The sequence below is a fragment of the Cinclus cinclus genome, chromosome 30, assembly GCF_963662255.1.
Source record: "Cinclus cinclus chromosome 30, bCinCin1.1, whole genome shotgun sequence".
In the NCBI taxonomy this organism is placed as follows: domain Eukaryota; kingdom Metazoa; phylum Chordata; class Aves; order Passeriformes; family Cinclidae; genus Cinclus; species Cinclus cinclus.
In genome coordinates this window covers 1,404,709-1,421,186 of record NC_085075.1, presented here as the reverse complement: position 1 = coordinate 1,421,186, position 16,478 = coordinate 1,404,709, and the positions used below count along the sequence as shown (strand labels likewise).

General features: G+C 64.5%; 3 protein-coding genes across 6 annotated transcripts; 1 reads left to right on the top strand and 2 right to left on the bottom strand.

Annotated features, from left to right (window-relative positions):
• The first annotated feature begins 1,052 nt into the window (after positions 1-1,052).
• MARS1 (methionyl-tRNA synthetase 1) lies at positions 1,053-6,797 on the top strand. Its single transcript, XM_062510909.1, has 21 exons — positions 1,053-1,155; positions 1,279-1,366; positions 1,497-1,575; positions 1,649-1,783; positions 2,060-2,135; positions 2,208-2,362; positions 2,440-2,546; positions 2,624-2,740; positions 3,242-3,445; positions 3,524-3,725; positions 3,924-3,998; positions 4,081-4,251; positions 4,333-4,428; positions 4,512-4,629; positions 4,751-4,964; positions 5,061-5,192; positions 5,285-5,389; positions 5,798-5,981; positions 6,104-6,175; positions 6,379-6,474; positions 6,575-6,797. Exons 1-21 carry the CDS (start codon positions 1,053-1,055, stop codon positions 6,725-6,727), a joined length of 2,682 nt encoding a protein of 893 aa, XP_062366893.1. The 3' UTR covers positions 6,728-6,797.
• Positions 6,791-8,051, bottom strand: DDIT3 (DNA damage inducible transcript 3). Its single transcript, XM_062511057.1, has 4 exons — positions 7,973-8,051; positions 7,713-7,760; positions 7,444-7,595; positions 6,791-7,351 (listed from the first exon to the last, which is right to left on the bottom strand). The coding sequence occupies exons 3-4, from the start codon at positions 7,570-7,572 to the stop codon at positions 7,001-7,003; spliced, it is 480 nt and encodes a 159-aa protein (XP_062367041.1). The 5' UTR covers positions 7,573-7,595; positions 7,713-7,760; positions 7,973-8,051; the 3' UTR covers positions 6,791-7,000.
• A 761-nt stretch (positions 8,052-8,812) lies between these two features.
• On the bottom strand, positions 8,813-16,478 carry DCTN2 (dynactin subunit 2). 4 transcript variants are annotated; one of them, XM_062510990.1, is made up of 15 exons: positions 16,434-16,469; positions 15,269-15,337; positions 14,073-14,087; positions 12,276-12,372; positions 12,094-12,155; positions 10,801-10,899; positions 10,558-10,718; positions 10,278-10,425; positions 10,108-10,173; positions 9,961-9,999; positions 9,778-9,855; positions 9,611-9,682; positions 9,416-9,518; positions 9,248-9,339; positions 8,813-9,155 (listed from the first exon to the last, which is right to left on the bottom strand). In XM_062510990.1, exons 1-15 carry the CDS (start codon positions 16,467-16,469, stop codon positions 9,069-9,071), a joined length of 1,224 nt encoding a protein of 407 aa, XP_062366974.1. In that variant the 3' UTR covers positions 8,813-9,068. The 4 variants fall into 4 exon arrangements, with proteins under 4 accessions (XP_062366974.1, XP_062366975.1, XP_062366972.1 ...); XM_062510991.1 differs by lacking the exon at positions 14,073-14,087 and adding an exon at positions 13,374-13,379; XM_062510988.1 differs by lacking the exon at positions 14,073-14,087 and having other exon boundaries at positions 10,096-10,173; positions 16,434-16,478.

Here is a 16,478-nt window from a genome sequence, read left to right as displayed (position 1 = left end):
ACTTTTAATGTAATTTTGATTACCTTCTTTATTTTTTATTCCCTTTTTCCTATTTCTTTTTTGTTCCTATAATTTTTAAATTTTGGGGTTTTTTTACCTTTTAAATTTAATTTTTATTTCTTTTTTTATTTTGCTTTTATTGCCTATTTCTTTATTTAAGTTTTACTTGCACTTTTGAAATTCAATCTCTTTCTCTTTTTATTGCCATTTAATTTTTTTCTTGCTCTTTTTTCTATTCCATTTTTAATTTTATTTTTCAGTTTTTAATTTTCATTTTAATTCCACATTTAATGCCCCTGAGTGAAGCCAAAGCTTCTCCCCACTATTATTGATTTTTCCTGCTTTTCCGCAGTTTCCCAGGACGATGCTGTATTTAAAGAGAATATTTAAGTGGAAAAATAAAAAGTGATTAAACTTAAAAGGGAGTTGTGACTTAAATAGGAGTAAATACACAAAATTTGGGTTAAAACCACTAAAATCTGGGCTAAATACAACAAACCGTGGGTTAAATTAATGAAATTTGGGTTAAATCCACTGAGATTTAGATGAAGTCCACGAAGTTTGGGTTAAATGCACAAAATTTGAGTTAAAATCCCAACTTCACCCTGGGTCACTTCAGACCCCAAGGCTCAGTCCAGAACAGGCTGGGGGTCATCTGGAGCCCCCTGAGCCCCATCCCATGGATCCCAGTTCCCATCCCGTTATCCCGCTATCCCATTATCCTGTCCCATGGATCTCTATCCTATCCCAGTTCCTATCCCGTTATCCCATTATCCTGTCCCAGTTCCTGTCCCATGGATCTCATTTTCCCATCCCAGTTCCTATCTTGTACTCCCGTTATCCTGTTCCAGTTCCTCCCATGATCCCATCCCATTATTCCATGGATCCCATCGTCCCATCCCCGTCCCGGCAGCGTCCCTGTTGCCAAGGCAACCCGCCGGCCTAGCTCTCGCGAGACTTGGGGCGGGGCGGAGCTAATGGTGCAGGCTCCGCCCCTTTCCGCCCTCCGGCCACTCCCGCCGTGCCCCGCGCAGCCCCGCCCCCTTCCCGCCATGCGGCTCCGGGTCCCGCCGGGCGCTCCTGCCGCCCTCAAGGTGCTCGCGGCAGCCGGCGCCGCCCCCGCGCCCGTCAGGCCACACCTGGACGGCCCCTCAGGTGAGACCGGGACACTCACAATCCCCCCGGACCGCACACCCGGTCCCGCGACCCCCGGGCCTGACCCCCTTCCCGTCCCGGCCCCGGGGCACCGCGCGGTTCTGAGCCTCTCCCTCCCCTCAGAACGGCCGCGCGCGCTCCCGAGCCCCGCCGGGCCGGAGCTGGAGCTGGATAACGGCACTGTCCTGTTCTCCGCCAACGCCATCTGCCAGTGAGTGCGGGCGGCCTGGGGCAGCCCCCGCCCCAAACCCTCCCCTCAAACCCCTCCGAACCTCCCACAACACGGCCCTTATCCCGCCTCCCTTATCCCCGACCCCCCTTAACCCCCCCCCCCCCCCCAGGTATTTTTACCTCTTCCGTGGGGAGGAACCCACCGACCTCAGCACCCAGTGGCTGGAATGGGAGGCCACGGAGCTGCAGGTGAGTGATCCCCTGTGCCCCCCGAGGGGTTCTGTGCCCCCCATGTCCCGATGTGACCCCTCTGTGTCCCCAGCCGGCGGTGGCCGCTGCCCTGTACCTGCGGCTGGTGCAGGGCCGGCCGGGGCCCGAAGCCCTCGGTGTCCTGCAGCACCTCTTGGCTCACCTGGAGCAGCACCTGGCCCGGAGCGGCACCTCCCACCTGGCCGGGGTGAGTGAGGAGCCCTGGGTGTGGGGGATGAGCTCGCTGTTACCTGCCCGACAGGTGTGTCCTCAGCCCTGCCCCCACGGTGTGCCCAGAAGGAGGGTGGGACATTGCTGACCCCGGTATGGTAGATGGTCCCCAGTGCTTCCCAGGCCACCCAGTGCCACACTGTCTTGGCTTTACCTGGCACCACCATCCAGTGCCCTCCCCAGTTTGTCTCCGTTCCTCTTACAGTCCCTCCCAGTGTCCCCAGTCCCCCCAGTAGGTGCCTGTCTCCCCCAGGAAGCCGCCTCGGTCGCTGACGTGGTGGTGTGGGGCAGCCTGTTCCCAGTGCTCCAGGACGAGACCAGTCTGCCCAGTAAGAGCTGGCTGGGGGGGCGGGGGGGAGGTCCCTGCTGGGCCGGGGCTCACCCCATCTGTCCCCACCCAGGTGAGCTGCAGGTGCTGCGCTCCTGGTTCCGGGCGATGTCCCAGTGGGAGCCGTGCCGGGACGCGGCCGCGCTGCTGCCGGAGGCTCTGCGGGAGCTCCGGAACCACCTGGCCCAGCGCCCCCCGCCCCTCCAGGCCCCCCGCCACGAGCCCCAGGTGCGGCCCCGGCCCTGGGGGGGAGGTTGGGGGAGCAGATGTGCGCAGCCCCCATCACCTGGTCCCCGCAGGATGAGGAGAGTCTGGAACGGATGCTGACAGACGACGACATCGCAGCCGCCGTGGACATCTGGGCCCAAGGCCCCGCGGCGCTGCCTCCGCCCCGGCAGCCACGGACACCTGTGTGAGTGCCCAGGTGACACCCAGCGGTTTGGGTGGTGGGGGGGACGACGCTGCTGTGACCCACCCCCTCCCTGCCAGGTTACCTGTGGAGGGCGAGAGGAATGTCTTGATCACCAGCGCGCTGCCCTACGTCAACAACGTCCCTCACCTGGGCAACATCATCGGCTGCGTCCTCAGTGCCGACACCTTTGCCAGGTGGGGCTGTGGGGAGTGTCCCAGGGGCTGGGGGGGGGGCTGTGCTGTCTGCACAGGTGTTACAGGTGTGCACCTGGGGAGGGGACTGTTCTACCTGCACAGATGTTAGAGGTGTGCATCTGCAGGTGCTGCCAGCTGGGACCAGTGGTTAGTGGGGGGGATGAGATGATGATGAGGGGGTGACCGGAGGATTGTAGGGGGGGTGTTGCACTGTCTGCTCACCCGTGCAAGTGTGAAAGGTGTGCCTCCTGCAGCTATGACAGGTGCCCACACACAGGTGTGATAGGTGCCCACGCCCAGGTGTAACAGGTGTGCCCTGCTAGTGTTACAGGTGCCTATGCCCAGGTGACAGGTGCCCCCGCAGCTGTGGCAGCTGCCCGTGACCAGGTGTGACAGGTGTATCCCCCAGGTGTGACAGGTGTCTATGCCCAGGTGCAACGGTGCCCGTGACAGGTGTGCCCCCCAGGTGTGACAGGTGCCCACCCCAGGTGTGTCCCACAGGTACTGCCGCCTGCGGAACTGGAACACGCTGTTCGTGTGCGGCACGGACGAGTACGGCACGGCCACGGAGACGCGGGCGCTGGAGGAGGGGCTGAGCCCGCAGGAGCTCTGTGATCGTTACCACGCCCTGCACGCCGACATCTACGCCTGGTTCCGCATCTCCTTCGACCACTTTGGCCGCACCACCACGCCCCAGCAGACCAGGTGAGCCCCTGCGGGCCAGGTGAGCCCCGCCTGCACTAGGGGTACCTGTGGCTAACATGACTCGCCCTCCCTGCCCAGGATCGCCCAGGACATCTTCCAGCGGCTGCTAGCACAGGGATTCCTGCTGCAGGACACGCTGGAGCAGCTCAGGTGTGAGAGCTGTGGGCGGTACCTGGCCGATCGCTTCGTGGAGGGCACCTGCCCCTTCTGTGGCTACGCCGAGGCCCGCGGGGACCAGTGTGACAAGTGTGGGAAGCTCATCAACGCCGTGGAGCTCAAGGTGGGGCAGCAGCCCCCGGGGACCCCCCAGCTCCACCTCTGGGGACTCCCCTCTTCCCCCTCACCTTTGTGATCCTAACTTGCCCTGGGCCTTCCCCTCCCACTTTTGGTAACACCCCTTGCCCCACCTTTGTGGACCCCCTGCTCTACCTTTGGGAATCTCCCTCCCCATCATTGGGGACCCCCTGTTTTCCCTCAGAACCCCCAGTGCAAGGTCTGCCGTGGTACCCCAGTGGTGACACCCACCCAGCACCTATTCCTGGACCTGCCCAAGGTGAGCCACATCTGTGGGGGCACAGTGAGGTGGGGATGGGGACTCCAAGGTACCCTAAGTGTCCCACCTGTGTCCCCTGCAGCTGGAGGGGCGGCTGGAGGCCTGGCTGGAGCGCAGCTGGGCCACAGGTGACTGGACGGCCAACGCCCGGCACATCACGCGCACCTGGCTGCGGGACGGGCTCAAGCCCCGTTGCATCACCCGTGACCTCACCTGGGGCACCCCGGTGCCCCTCGACGGCTTCCGTGACAAAGTGGGTCCGCCCCCAGCCCCAGGTGTGCCCTGCCGGGCCCTCCCTGCTGGTCTCACCTGCTCAGGTATCGCTCTCCCCCAGGTGTTCTATGTGTGGTTCGACGCTCCCATCGGGTACCTGTCCATTACGGCCAACTACACCGACCAGTGGGAGCGCTGGTGGAAGAACCCCCAGCAGGTATGAGGAGTCAGGCGATGGTGCAGGTGGAGACAGAGCAAGACACCCTGCTGCCATCTCCACTTGCTCCTGTTACCTACCAGGTGGAGCTCTACAACTTCATGGCCAAGGACAACGTCCCCTTCCACAGCGTCGTGTTCCCCTGCTCGCTGCTGGGTGCCGACGACAACTACACCCTGGTGAATCACCTGATCGCCACAGGTACGGCCCAGCTGTGGGGGGGCCCAGGTGTTGGGGGCTCCACGCTCCCCGTACTCTGCCTGGGGCCATTACCTGCCTTGGAGGGGCCAGCTCCCCACAGTGGGCGCTCACCTGTCCACAGAGTACCTGAACTATGAGGATGGGAAGTTCTCCAAGAGCCGGGGTGTGGGTGTGTTTGGGGACATGGCCAAGGACACCGGGATCCCTGCTGATGTTTGGCGCTTCTACCTGCTGTACCTGAGGCCCGAGGGCCAGGACAGCGCCTTCTCCTGGGCCGACCTCCTGCTCAAGAACAACTCGGAGCTGCTCAACAACTTGGGCAATTTCATCAACAGGTGCAGAGACACTTTGGGGGGAGCAGGGCTGGTCCACAGCTGGGCTCACACCTGTCCCGCAGCCTTTGCTGACCCCTGTCCCCACCCTGTCCCCAGGGCAGGCATGTTTGTCTGCAAGTTCTTTGCGGGTACCGTGCCTGAAATGGTGCTCACAGCTGAGGACCAGCGGCTGCTGGCCCGGGTCACCTTGGAGATGCGCCAGTACCACCAGCTGATGGAGAAAGTCCGGTGGGTCCCGGTGGTCCCAAAACTCAGGAAGAGGGGGGGCAGAACCTGTCCTCCAGGTGCTCAGCCCCACCTGTGTCCCCCTGCCCCCTCAGCATCCGTGACGCGCTCAGGTGTGTGCTCGGCATCTCCCGCCACGGCAACCAGTACATCCAGGTGAACGAGCCCTGGAAGCGCATCAAGGGTGACGAGAGGGACAGGTAGGGATGGATGGGGCATAAAGGGGGCATGGGGGGACAGGGAGGGGTCACGGGTGGGGATTAGGGGCACAGTCATGATCTGAGGGGGTAGAGGGTGATAGGCGGCCTCGGGGGCACAGAGGGGGCGATGGAGGGGTCCCTACTCCAGGGTCTTGTCAGGGTGGAGGCTGGCACTGATGGGGGGCACATGGCAGGGATGGAGCAAAGCCAGGAGCTGGGGGGACATTGAGAGGTCCCTGTCGACAGGCACTGACCGGGCAGGGGGTGAGGGTGGGCACAGGGATCACAAGGGGTATTGTGCCCCCCAGGCAGCACACGGCGTGGCAGAGGGACACAGGGGTCAACGATAGGGTTGGTGACTGACGGTGGAGGGGGTCACAGAGGTGTCACCGAGTGTCCCCGCCCCAGGCAGCGCGCAGGGACGGTGACCGGTGTGGCAGTGAACGTGGCGGCCGCTCTGGCCGCGCTGCTCCAGCCCTTCGTGCCCGGGGTCAGCACCGCCATCCAGGACCAGCTCCAGATCCCCCCGGAGCGCTGCGGCCTCGGGCCTGGCCTCACCTGCACCCTGCCCCCCGGGCACCGCGTGGGCACGGTACGGCCAGGGGACCCCGGGGGGAGGGCAGGCCGTGCCCCCTGCTCCCCCAGACCCTGCCTGGGTGGGATCTGCAGGTGCTCACCCCACAGGTGTAACCCCTCTGTCCCTGCTGGTGCCAGGTGAGCCCCCTGTTCCAGAAGCTGGAGCCCGAGCAGGTGGAAGCCCTGCGCCAGCGCTTTGGGGGAGGGCAGGTGAGTGGGGGCTCAGGTGCCCCCCCCCCCCCACAGGTCCCCCACCTTGGGCACCTGCAGCCCCACCCTCTGTCCTTGCCCTCCTCATTCCCAGCACTGAGGTGTTGCTGTAGAGCCCCAGGTAATTCCTGGTGCTGCCTCAGGTGAGCTGCACCTACCTGGAATAGGAGGGAGGGGAGCTTATTCCCATGTTTCTCCTACAGGCCAAACAGCCCCCCCCAGCCTCAGCCCCCAACACTTCTGCAGCTCCCGGTGACCCCAAACTGATCCAGGAGCTGACAGAGCAGGTGGCCAAGCAGGTGAGGGGGGACAGGATAATGGAAATAGGCTCTGTCATGCCTTTAAACCCTCCCTAAATCCTCATCACACCCTTAAAAATCCTTCCTCCCACCTGTCCAGGGCAACCTGGTGAGGCAGCTGAAGACTGCCCAGGTAGAGAAGGCCCAGGTGGATGCCCAGGTGGCCAAACTGCTGGAGCTGAAGCAGCAGCTGGCACTGGCTGAAGGCCGGAGCCCCGAGGTGCCCAAGGGCAAGCGGAAGAAGCCCCAGTGACCAGCTTGGGACACAGTGAGGGGTGGCCCCAGTGCCTCCAATAACCAAACTGGGCTGTGCTGGTTGTGTTCATATGCGTATAATAAATGACAAGAGCTGTACAATGGCATGGAGAAGCTGCATCCGCTCGTCTGTCCATAGTGTCCATCTGTCCATAGGGCTGCCCCCCCAGTCCGTGGGGCAGCAGAGTCTTTGTCCCCAGCTGTGGGGCAGCGCTGTCCCCGTTCCCCGGCGCTGTGCTTGGTGCGTCCGGGCCCCACCCCGGGGCAGTCGCTACACCTGGCGCAGGTTGACGATGCGGTCGATGAGCGCCGCCCGGGTGCGCTGCACCTCGGCGGTGAGCCGCTGGATTTCGGCGCGCAGTCGCTCGTTTTGCACTGTCAGCTCCCGTACCCGCTGCTCCCCGTCCCGTTCCCGCGGAGCCCCGGGGCCGCCGCGCCGCTTCCTCCGTGTCCCCCGCGCCTCCTCCTCTTCCTCCTCATCGGCGGGGCCCGGCTGGGCAGGGTCGCTCCCGCCAGGGGCGCCCGGGGGTTCTGCTGGAGCCGCTCCCTCCGGCCCGAGCAGCTCCAGCAACTCCTCGGCCAGAGCCAGATCCAGCCCGCAGCCCCCCGGGCCTGGATCCACCTGCAGAGAGAGCGGGGATCGGGAACGGCGTTGGAGAGGGGAACCCAGCCCCGCACCCCCCGCCCCGGGGGCGCTGCCGGCCCCGCGCTCACCTGCTCAGTCCCCCAGGTGGGGGTGGTTCCGGGGGGCTCCGCCGCCAGCACCTCCTGCAGGTCCTGGTACCACCCCTCCAGCTCCCAGCCAGGGGGGCCACCCGGCCCCCACAGCCCTTCGGCCGCCATTGTGACCTCGGGCCCGGCGCGGGCTGCGGGAGGGAGGGATGAACGGGAAGGAGTGAGGGGGTGGCCCGGGCCGGGAGCCCCGGTGCCCGGCCAGGCCCAGGACCCCAAGGGTGCGCGTACAGCCGGGGATGTCCCCTTACCTGCTCTCAGGTATGGTGGTCGGCAAGGACACACTTTCTCCGGGATGCCTGGGAAAGGAGGAAGGAGCGGCGTTAGGATCGGTGACCCCCGAGCAGGGGGGGTTGCTGGGGGTCGGGGCCCCCGTCCCGTCCCCGGCGTCACCGTCCCGCGAAGGCGGGTGCGCGGATTCCCCTCCCGGGACCGAGCGGAATCCCTCCGCCAGCACCCCGCGCGCATTTCCCGGGGCCGATCCCCGGGCTGCTCCTCGCCCTCCCCGCACCTTTCTGGGTGGTCTCGGCTCCCCCCAGCCCCGCTCCGGTCGCTGCCCCCGGTTCATCCTCGTCCGCATCGTCCCGCGCTGCGCCCTGCCCCCCCGCCGCGCCGCTTTAAGAGCAGCCTGACGCAACGCTCGCGCCGCGGCAGCCAATGAGCGCGCGAAGGCCGTGACTGGCAGGAAAGAGCCAACCAATGGGAATGCGCCGGGGGCGGGACGAGCGGCACCGCCCCGTACGCGGGAGGGGCGCGCGGGGGGGGGGGGTGTGGGGTCACGCGGGGATGATGCAATGGCGGGAAATGGGCCACGCCCCCCCAGGGGGCCAGGGAGAGGGGCGGAGCTTGTCAGGAACGGGCGGGGTTATGGCGAGTGGGCAGAGCTTCGGTTCCACCAGGTCTCGTTCCCTCCCCCGGAAATAACGGGAGTTCGCAGCCCCACCCCGGGCTCGCTCAGCCCCCATCCCCTCACCCCCTCACCTTCCACCGCACGTGGGAGGCACCGGGGCGAGGGGGTGGAACTGGGGGCACTGGAGCTGGGAGGGATGGGGGAACTGGGGGGAGCTGGTGGCACCTGGGGGAAAACTGGCGGCATGAGGTGCTCTGTCTTCACGTGTGGGGGGGCTGCAGAACTGGTGTGAAGGGCCTGGGGGAGCAGGGCTGGCGACACACCTAGGACCCCTCCCCCTGTTTGGGGTCCAGCTGCCCCTCAGACCCCCTTGTGGGGATTCTGGCTCCAAGAAATTTCCTTTGTATCTACTCCATCCCAGCACTCCCCATCTCCAGCTGGGGGGGACCGTGCTCCTGCCACCCATCAGAGACTCTGACACACATATTTGGAGCTGAGCTGTTTATTGGGGTACAGGGGGGACCAGAGACCCACACATGGGGATGGAGCAGGGGGGACAGGGATGACCCCCTTGGGGACTGAGGGGTGCAGAGATCCCTGTGGGATTGGGGACTGAGGATGTGCTGGGGGGGGCCGAGCCAGGGTATTTACAAGCAGCACCTGGGACCTGAGTGGGGGGGGGTCACAGGGCCCAGGGGGTAGAAGGGGGGGCTGGGGAAGTCCTCAGGGGAACCCCAAGGGGTGTCCTGCGGTCTTGTCACTTCTGCAGCCGCTTGATGCGGGCATCGATGTCGGCAAAGTTGTCCTCAACAATGGCCAGGTTGTCCTTCATGGTCTTCTGCACCTGGGCGGGGGGGGGGATGGTGGGGATGAGGTGATGTGGGGGCAGGTGGAGACCCCGGAGCCAGGGGCGAGTGGGGGGCTGGGGGTACCCACCTCGGCCAACAGCACGGTGTTGTCCTTGAGAGCCCCCGCGATTTCCTGCTGCGTCGTGTCCAGGTGCACCAGCACCTGCCCGAACTGGGTGGCTGGAAGGGGACACACCTCAGTGCTGGGGAGGGCAGTGACCCCCACCTGGTGTCCCCAAGCCCCCCCATCCCTCACCTTGCTCGTGCAGGTCCCGCAGAGTCACCAGGCGCTGCACCACGTCGGGCAGGGCACTGGCCACGGCGTCCCAGCTCTGCAGTGTCTCATACAGCTGGTGGATCTGGGGGGCAGCAGTTGGGGGGGGAGGTCAGCACAACCTAGGGGGGCTCTTTGGGATCCCCCCCCGTGGCCTCCAGGCCCCACAGACCATACCTTGCTCTGGGTGTCAGCATCCTGCACTGTGGCCTTGTGCTTGGCAATCTCATTCACCTTCCCCAGGACACTCTGGTGAGGGAGCAGAAAGAGATCCCAAATCCAGTCATGTCCCCAAATTTCAGCAGTGTCCCCCAGTTTTAGCAGTGCCCCCCAGCTCCCCTCACCTGCAGCCGAGCCTCCACCTGATCTAGCACAGCCATGTCCAGAACATTCACCTTGGCCTGCAGCACCTGCACCGTGTCCTAGGGGGGGATGGGGAGCAGGTGAGGGGGGTATGGCAGCCCCCCAAAGCGCTGGGGGCAGAGGGGCTACAGGGGTCTCCCCCAAATCCCCCTTGCCCAACTCACCATGAGGCTGGAGCCCTTCAGCCCCACCAGCAGTGGGTTCTGTGGGGGCAAAACAGTGTCAGTGGGGCAGGAGGGAGCAGATAAAGGATGGGGGTAGGAGAGGGGCAGGAGGGAGGCAGGGCAGCCCCCCCTCACCTGGGTGCTCACCTGGCTGTCAGGCTCACACCTCACAGCTGCCTCCAGCTGTGCCAGACGCTTCTCCAGCTCTGACACCTGTGGGGTTTGGGGTCAGGTGCCAGGACCGCAGTGCGGGGCCGGGTCCCAGGGGCAGTGCCCCCTCACAGGATGCCCCTGTGGGGCCAGCAGCTCCCGCTCACCTTGGCAGACTGGGCAAACTGGTCCTGCTCTGGCCTCCAGTAGAGCTCGAAGGTGACAGCATCGCCGGCAGGGGCGGGGCCCCGCGCGGGGCCCTTCCCCGAAGCGGATTTGCTGCACTTGGCCACCTCCAGCTGCTGCAGCAGCCGCCTGGGGACAGCCGGGAGGCGACAAGGTGGGCACAAGGGACAAGGTAGGCACAGGGGACAAGGCAGGCAGGGTCCCTGTCCCAGCACCAAAGAGATGCTGCCAGGCCCCCCTGGGGTCCCACTCCCCACTCACTTGGCCAGGGCACCCTCGGGGTCAGCAAAGTCGACAGCAGCACCAGGGCCCAGCACCTTCTCCAGGTGGGAGCTGAGCAGTTGCTGCTTCAGCACCTCCACCTGCCTGGCCAGGGCCATGGGTGTGAGCTCCTCCTCAGCTCCTGACTCCTTCACCGAGCTCTAGGGGGACACACAGGGCTGTGTCACCTCTGGGACACACTGTGGGACAAGTAGGAGCTCAGTGGGGCAGGTGGGTGCTCACCTGGATCTGCTCCACGTCCCGGAGCAGCTCCTGCACCTCGTGCTGCAACCTCTGGAATCGCTGCTGCGGTGTCTCCTTGGCACCAAGACCCTCACCCAGCTGTGGGAGAAATGGGTCAGGGGGCTCCCGGGAGGCCAGGGGAGGTCATGGGATGTTGGAGGGGTCATGGTGGGGGGGTGGGTCACAGTGCTTCAGGGGTCTCACGGGGGTGCTCAGGGATCTCCCAGAGTTCAGGGGTTTCACAGGGACTCGGGGGGGATTCACAGGTGCTGGCAGCACCGGGCACCAAGCAGAAGGAGCAGGTGAGGTCTAGAGGGACAGGTCAGAGCAGCCTCAGGTGGCACCTAGAGGGAACTGGATGGGGTCAGTTCAGATGGCTGTCACAGCAGCCCAGGAGAGTCCTGAACCCACAAGGCAGAAGGGCTGCACTAGAGCCCTTCATACTCAGAGCTCCCCATCTTCATTCTCATGAAGCTCATCTTCATCCCCACGAAGCTCTTCATCCTCACCCCCATGGATCTCCCCATCTTGTGCCCACAGAGCTCCTCCTCCTCCTGACCCCTATCTCTAAAGCTGTGGGGGTGGTTCTGGGTGATTGCATGCCCCCCATGGAATGTGGGGGTTCCCTGGTCTTTGCCCAAATCCAGCTGTTCCCAGAGCAAACCCGACCTGGGCCAGTGTGGGGGGTGATGGCCTGGCCTGATGGGCCACAGTGACCAGGCCAGGGGACACAGATGTTACCCCGCTCTGAGCAGGCCAAGAGGGAGCCAGGTGACCCTGTCACTTTCTCCCCTCTGACCCTGGGTGACAGGGACTGCAGACCACCCCCAGCCCCATGATGGTCCTGAGGGACAGCCTGGGGAACTGGGGTGACAGAACCTCATGGAGTCAGTGAGGGGACAGGCAGGGCCCTGCTTGGGGGGAACAGAGCCCAGCATTAGGACATGGGGAGGGGGTACCCAGGAAAGGCCTGGGGATCCTGGGGGACAACAAGTTGAACATGAACCAGCCAGGATTACCCTGGGACCCCCAGCTCCATCCAGGACTTGGTGACCAGCGCTGTCTTGAGCACCCTTGAGGGTCTGTGCTCAGGACAGGGGCTCCCAATACAGCAGACTGGGATGGACTGGGCAGAAACCAGCACAGTGCCATGGCACTGGTGGAGCTGGCACATGGCTCCACTGAGGCATGGCTGGGGGCTGCAGCAGGTGATCCCGGGGGTCCCACAGGCCTGTGGCACACAGGAGTGTCCTAAGCAATGTGTGGGGTGGAGGGGGTGCCCCTTGCACTCACCATCTCATACTCTCCGGCCTCGTAACCTGTCGTCCGTGTCCGGCCAATGCGGTCAGAGAAATCTAGAGGAGGCAGAGCTGGGTGTGACCCAGCAAAGCATGGGGGGCTCACCCCCTGGCAGTCACCTGGCCCATCCCCAGCCTGCCCAGCCCCTTCTGACCCCTCTGAGCCCCCCAGCTCACCCACACCCTCGGTGCCCAGGCGCTTGTCCCGGAACTTCTCGTAGGCAGCGTTGGGGTTGATGATCAGGTGCTCCACACTGGTGCTGCTCAGCTCCTCCTGCACACGGAGCCACATCAGGGACAGGGACAGAGACATGGCACTCCCCAGACTGCCACCACCTCCCACCACCATGGACAGGGGTGGGGACAAGGGGGCCCCAGGGCTGCCACCACCCCCAGCATACAGCGTGGGCAGGGATGGGGGTGCTGGCCTGGTCCCCCCCCAGGACACAGGCACAGGCCCCCAATACAGCACCTAGTGAGGGCTCTGCTGGCTGTGATGCTGCACGTCCCCAAGGGTCCAGAGCAGGGACATCACACCCCTACACTGGCCTGGCCCAGTGGGGAGGTACCCTCAAGAGTCTGGAATGGGGATGTTGGACCCCTGGCCCAGTGTAGGAACATCAGACCCTGGATTGGCCCAGCATGGTGACACTGGACCCTGGTCAGGCCCAGCCCAGCAGGCAGGGCCCCCAAGGTCTGTGTTGGGACTTCAGACCCCTGGCCTGCCTCAGCTCAGAGACCCCCAAGGCTCAACCTACCCCAAACTGTGCAACGTTCCAGCAGACCCTGGCCAGGACCCATTGCTGGTCCCTTCAGTGACCCCTGTCCCCATGGGACTGTCACTGTCACACAGCTGTGTTTTGGCAGGACTACCTCCTCCCCAGGGTGACCCCTGGCCCCCTGGGGCTGTCACTGCCCTCTGGCTGCCTTTTGGGCTGATCCCCCCCAGGGGGGCAGCGGGGGGTAGGTCCCCAAACCCCCAGACCAAGGGGCCGTGCCCTGTGCCAGGCAGGGCGGGCACAGCTGGTGCGTGTGGGCTCCCCTGCTGCCATCAAGGGGTCCCTGGCTCAGCAGGGCTCTGGGGGGGAGCCCCAGGACCCCCACATGCCCCCTGTGCAGCCCCTCCTGGCTCTGGCGCAGGTTTCAGGAGCCCTGGTTTGCTGCAGGGAGTGAGAGCGGCGGGAGCAGCGCTGGCAGCGTTAGGGGGCTGCGGTGGGTGGCAGCGGGTGACAGTGGCTGAGGGACAGTGCCAGCGGCTGGGAGACGGGCGCTTACCAGCTCCTGGCGTTTCCCAGAGGTGAGAAAGTCAGAGCAAGGTTAGAGAGGGGAGAGAGAGACAAAATCCGCGTTAGAAGGTCTGGCCTGTGCCCGCTGCCCCCCGAGGGCTGGGGACCCCTGCAGTACAGGGAACCCCATGGGATGGGGACCCCCGAGGGCTGGGGACCCCTGCAGGATGAAGGGCAGTGGGACAGACCCAGGGCAGCCAGGGATGGGGGCAGCAGGGCCATGAGCAAGACGTGGCCAGAGTTCTGGGGATCACCCCCAAACTCCCCCAGGAGCTCTGGGGGGGAACATGAGTGGAGCCAGGGGCTCCCCCACAGCACCCCAACACTCAGTGGGACCCCAGGGCTCCCCTCAGGGGGGCTCTGAACAGCCATGAGCTGCCCCAGCCCAGCAGCCACCCCATGCAATGCTGGCAGCAGTGAGGGGGCTCAGCATGGCCCCCCCATGCCCAGGCAGTGTCCCCAGGGCAATGGGACCCAGCCCGGGGTCCTGGGGGGTCCCAGGGATCCCAAGGCCAGGTGGGCAGTGCAGGCAGCAGGCAGAGGATGCAGAGGGCAAGGCAGAGCGGGGCGGGGGGGAGCACAGGGCACCCCAAAACCCCAGTGCAGCAGGGGGACCCCTGAGGGGACAGCGCTGGGACCCCCATGCACATGCAGCAGTGCCCCCCCATGCACCCCAAAGCAGGACCACGCTTACTTGTGCAAACTGAGTCCAGGCCAGGTGGGAGCGGGGGGGGAAGCGGGGGGAGCCCTGGTCAGTTTGGGGGGCTCCCCGAGGGGGAGGAAGGACCCCTCAACACCCCAGAGCTGGTGAAGGGCTCCCCGAGGCAGGGGGACTTAGAATTCCCCCCATCCCTGACCTCCTGCCACAGTAGGAGCCACACGTCACCTTATGACTCCGGGTTCACTTTGTGCTCAAACCTCTGTTTCAGGCCATCCTGCTGCTCTGGCTCTCACAGGGGTGGCTCTCTTTGCCCTGCCTCAGGGGGTATCTGGTGGGCCCCTGCTCCATGCCAGGGACCTGTGGCAATCTCCTGGACCCCAAAACCATCAACGGCAACGACGGTAGAGGGTGGTTGCACCACCTGCACTCCCAAGGCCTGGCACCCCCTCACTGGCTTGGGGGGCACCGAGTCACACCTTGGGTCATGACCCCTGAACCCCCATCATCCTCCCCAGTACATCTTGGGGGTCACTCCACACTCCTGAGGGGTCCTGTCTGCTGTGTGACCTCAAGGACAGACCCCCGTGTGTCCCCATTCCTGCAGGGCCCTCATGCCCCTTGAGGACAGAATCCAATGTCAACCCTGGGCCCTGGGGGTCCTTGGGGCCACTCCGTGATGGGGCTCTGTGTCACTCCACACTCTGGGGGTGCCCTGAGCCCCACAAGGATGGACGCCCGTCACTGTACACTGAAGTCACTGCACAGACACCCCCAAGAATGGCCTTAGCCCAAGCCTGGGAAACCCCCCCTATTCAGAGCAGGTTTAGGGGTCCCCCTTGTTCCCCTTGGCATGGGGCTGGGGAAGTGGCAGCCCCCTTCCTCTTGGGGACAAAGAGCAAGGACCGGGACACCCAGCCTGTGTAAGGAAGGATGTCTCCCCTTCCTGCCCCCCAAAGCACAGGCAGGGTGGCATAGGGGGATGGGGGGCTACATGCCACTCTAGGGGACATTGTCAGCTGGGGGGTACATGTCACCATGGGGCACACTGGGACTGTGGGGGAACACTGTCCCCATGGGGTGACGTGTCACTGTGTGGGATGTGGTGCTGCTGGGTGCATGGGGTGGGGGGAGCCGGTTCCCTGCCATAGTGCTGGTCCTGGGGGGTCCCGGGGGGTCCCAGGGGTCTGGTCCAGCTGCTGCTCCCCCCACCAGCCAGGCCTTACCGCCTCAAACTCGGCCTGGTCATCCTCGGGCAGGTCACTGGTCTCATACACGTCGGGCTCGTTCCGGGCCTGTGGCACCAGGGTCTGTGCTGGGACCCCCACCTCACCCTTACCCCCCCAGCAGCTCCCTGCTCCCCACACCTCATCCCCATGGACATCTCCTATGTGCCACGTCTCTCTCCAGACATCCCAATGTCTCCACACCCCTTGCTGACTGCTCCCATTCCCCCAAAAGCCCTTCGAACACCCCAGTGTCCCCCCAACACCCTGACTCACCGCCTCTGTCCCCTGACCTCCCCCAGCTGCATGTCCCAATTCCCACAGTCACCTCAAACATCCGGGGTGCTCCCACCACCCCAGTGATCCATGTTCCCCCCACACACAGCCCCTCTCTCACCCAGAGCTCCCTGGTACCCCAAGCCCCCTCCCCAGCCCCAGCTCCCTCCCGTTCCGACAGACACCCCAAATCTTGCCAACCCCCACACCCCCTTGACCCCTTAACTCACCCCCAGATCTTCTCAGAGACCCACAACTCCTCAGATCCCCCAAATCTCCCTGGTCCCCACACCCTGTCAGCCATTCCAATCTCAGACCCCCCAGATTGATCCCTGCAGCCCCTCAGCCGCCCTGACCCCCTCAGACCCCCCCCAGTGCCCTCGGGCTGCCCTGACCCCCTGATCCCCCCAAACCCCTCAGATCCCCCCGAACCTCTCGGACCCTCCCAGCCCCCCGCCATTGCCCATGGATCCCTAAATTCCCGCAGATTCCCCCGGATCCTCTCACCATCCTGAGACACCCCGCAGCACTCTCAGACCCCCTGGACCCGCTCTGACTCCTCGGGCCCTCTCAGAGCCGCCCTTCTCCGACCTCCTCAGTCCCTCCATGTTCCGCTGGTCCCCTCACAGTCCCTAGACCCCTCAGGCACCCCAGGTCCCCGCAGTTCCCTCATTCTCTGCCAGGGCCCTTATCCCGATTGACTCTCCCGATCCCCTCAGAGCCCTCAGAACCCCCTCAGCACCCCCCCCCCCCCCGATCTTCCCTGATAACCCCGGCCCTCCCGATCCTCTCAGAGCCCTCAGGACCCCCAGGGCTCGCCTCAGACCCCCCGGAGCCTCCTACACCCCCTCAGACCCCCGGCTCCTCCCTGGCCTGGCCCCTCACTCACGATGCCGGGCAGGTCGGCGTACTTGGGGTCAGCCATGGCAGGGTC